We start from the raw sequence: 2,910 nt of genomic DNA, 5'->3' as shown, positions 1-2,910 counted from the left end.
TGCCTTGTAAATGGGATCCATGTACTGGTTTAATAGATAGTTCAAGTTGAAACTGAACTTAATCAGGGAAGAAATTAGACAAAGAAGGAAGATTTTTTTTTCCCGCAAATTGTCCACAATGCGTTTTAATGTAACTTTACTCCTATATAACATTTATTGTTATTCACAAGCAACAGAACATTCCTAACAGCTAAATTTGTGCCAGTAACAAAAGAAGAAAATCCCAAGTCTATTAAAGTTGATAGGAAAAGGCAAGGTGTGCATACCCCTTGCATAAAAGATGCACTGGAATTCATCACATAAAAAAATATGGAGAAAAATCCAACATCCTTAATGGATGATGATAAAAGAAACAGATTAATACAGGACTTTCCCCATGGGTTTGTAGGGGTAAGGCTGCAGATAATTAACCCTCCTGAGACCCTGCAATTGCAGGAGATTGCAGAAACCACATTGCACTGGATGTGATGTATAGAGCACCTAATGATGATTCAAATATACATACACATCAAAGATCGAAGTGAACCATCTAACACGTATTAAAGAAATGCTAGTAGACAGTACAAATCTATGACCTAGCCTAGAAAAATCAAAAAGCGAACAGTTAACAGTACAAAGTGCACCTGGCCGAAGCCAAGGGAAACAAGAAGTGTAATAAATACAAACCTGATTCTGACTAAAGAGAAGAAAATATAACAACTTCATCCATTGAGCATTTTTGCTGTGGTTATCCAAATATTTTCCAATTGTCCTTTGGAGGTAAGCAAGCTTTGTTATAGTTTCTATGTTCAATTTACCAGATGAAGACAATAATTGATAGATAGAGAAATATCTGCAATTTCAAGTTAATGCAGGATATCAGGAAAATGCATACAAGTTTAACTAGACAAACTATAAAACCAATACTTTTAGCATTCAACTACACTTTCAATCTCTATAACACCCTTCTACAGTAGACAGGCCTACAAATCTTATAACCAACCTTCAATCATGCATTTAGGTGATTGATACTCTGGAAGAGATGCAAGAACGACATGATGCTGTCAAGGAGATTGAGAAAAAGCTACTTGAACTGCATCAGGTAGCTGTTACCTCCAAACTGTTAAATATGATGCGGAAATTAATCATTCAATCTCTCTATTTTTTCCTTCGTCACTAGGTTTTCATGGATATGGCAGTATTGGTGGAAGCACAAGGGGAGATATTAGATAACATTGAGATTCAGGTTTGTGTTTTTATGCCAAACATAAGAAACTACTACTGGGCTAGAGAATGACAGGGATAAGTAATTTGCTTTCTTCAGTGTGGATGCATTTATTTTGCATGCCGACTTTGAGAATGGCTATTGATCTATGCTTAAAGAACACGTCATATAAAATAACTTTTTTGTTTATATTAGCACAAATGCCGTTTTAATAACAATAAGGAAAAATCAATGTAACACTAGCATCTCATAAAATTTTCTTCTCTTGCTGCTATGTTTCATTATAATGCCATTGCGTTGGAAATATGGTTTCAGGTGAGCAATGCAGTGAACCATGTACAATCTGGAACGGAAGCACTCCATGTCGCAAAGAGCCTCCAGAAGAACTCAAGGAAATGCATGATGATTGCCATTACAATCCTTCTGATAATTGCAATCATCATTGTACTTTCAATCCTAAAGCCATGGCAAAAGAAATAGAAAGATATGCACGTATTTGGTCTCAGTTCTCTTCTTCTGTTGACTCGTGAATAAAGAAAATAGTGAGCATGTAACCATGTATAAGTTATAATCCCCTATTCTTTGTTCTTTCAATAAACTTATCAGGTAACAATGAAGAAGTTGATTCCTTGGATTTTTCCTTGATTTGAGAGTTGATTTAGTACATCTCGGGGTTTCACTTTGCAACTACTCGTTATCTTCTCCTTGGGAATTAGCAATAGCAAGAACTCAGTGAGTACCCAAATGAGGCATATATAGCATATATGTTTATTATTATATCATGATGTGTAGTTCTACTCGTTAAACTATTTTTCCTCAATGCATCTTAAGTTTTTTCAATTTCATGTGACAGCGTTGGATCCTTAGGAAACTTCCTAATATATGACTTTTGACTAGAGAAAAGTTGGCATGAACATGAAGACCCAACGTGCTGCACATGCAAGCTCCTATACATCATGCACACACATCTTTCCTATTCATGTTGTGCGCAGCAGAATCCGAAACACAACAAACGAACGAGATAGGAGAACAAATCAACAACCAAACACAAGCACCACACAGCAAGACACCAAATTTTACGTGGTTCGGCAATATGCCTACGTCCACGGGGCAAGGAGGTGGAAGATTTCACTAATAGAGAGAGAGTTGAAATAAGGTTTACAATCACTCAATAATCTCACAAAATAACCCTCAAACAAAACTCTCAAATCCCTCACAAATTCTCCATTTCTAAGTGCTCAAACAATGCTCAAATCTCAGCTCTTAATCTCTCACATAACCTTAGAAAACGTCATGTTCCTATTTATATCAAATAGGAATCCAAAACCAACTGGGAAAACCGACCAGGCCCATAATCGCGATCCGATCGATCGAGACTATGCCTGCGGTCAACCGGCCAGAGGGTCAATTTTTTACCCTGTAAATTCCACAACAATCGGTCGACCGTATAGGCTTGGCCGGTCGACCGACCCGAACAGTGTTTTTTGAACACTATAATGTGCACGGATTCGGTCGACCGGCCTCAAGTTCGCGGTTGACCGACCTACAACAAAAAACGCAGTCTTCGTTTTTCCTGATCCTCGTCGCTGTTTCTTCAAATCTCTACCTCGACGAAGTTTTTCCTAAAAACTGAGCCAACCTCAATACCAACCACCCTACTTGTTGCATCCACTACGAAGTGGAATCAATCCATAAAAACGGACGCA

At 37.7% G+C, this 2,910-nt stretch overlaps 2 protein-coding genes across 6 annotated transcripts in view; one reads left to right on the top strand and one right to left on the bottom strand.

Moving 5' to 3' along the window:
- Nucleotides 1-1,110, bottom strand: part of LOC109833344 (probable xyloglucan endotransglucosylase/hydrolase protein 8) — a 10,345-nt gene extending 9,235 nt beyond the window's left edge. For all 4 annotated transcript variants that reach the window (XM_020400987.1, XM_020400989.1, XM_020400988.1 and 1 more), the window contains exon 1: nucleotides 667-1,110. The gene's annotated coding sequence lies outside the window, so the exon portion shown is untranslated. The remainder of the gene's footprint in view (nucleotides 1-666) is intronic.
- Nucleotides 1-2,326, top strand: part of LOC109833343 (syntaxin-132-like) — a 4,884-nt gene extending 2,558 nt beyond the window's left edge. For both annotated transcript variants that reach the window (XM_020400984.1, XM_020400985.1), the window contains exons 11-13: nucleotides 1,001-1,081; nucleotides 1,160-1,225; nucleotides 1,520-2,326. In XM_020400984.1, the coding sequence (XP_020256573.1) occupies nucleotides 1,001-1,081; nucleotides 1,160-1,225; nucleotides 1,520-1,684 (312 nt within the window). In that variant the 3' untranslated portion in view covers nucleotides 1,685-2,326. The remainder of the gene's footprint in view (nucleotides 1-1,000; nucleotides 1,082-1,159; nucleotides 1,226-1,519) is intronic.

This window comes from Asparagus officinalis, chromosome 3, assembly GCF_001876935.1.
Source record: "Asparagus officinalis chromosome 3, Aspof.V1, whole genome shotgun sequence".
Lineage (NCBI taxonomy): Eukaryota > Viridiplantae > Streptophyta > Magnoliopsida > Asparagales > Asparagaceae > Asparagus > Asparagus officinalis.
Note: the sequence above shows the minus strand (reverse complement) of the source record. Positions and strands in the feature narration are given on the sequence as shown.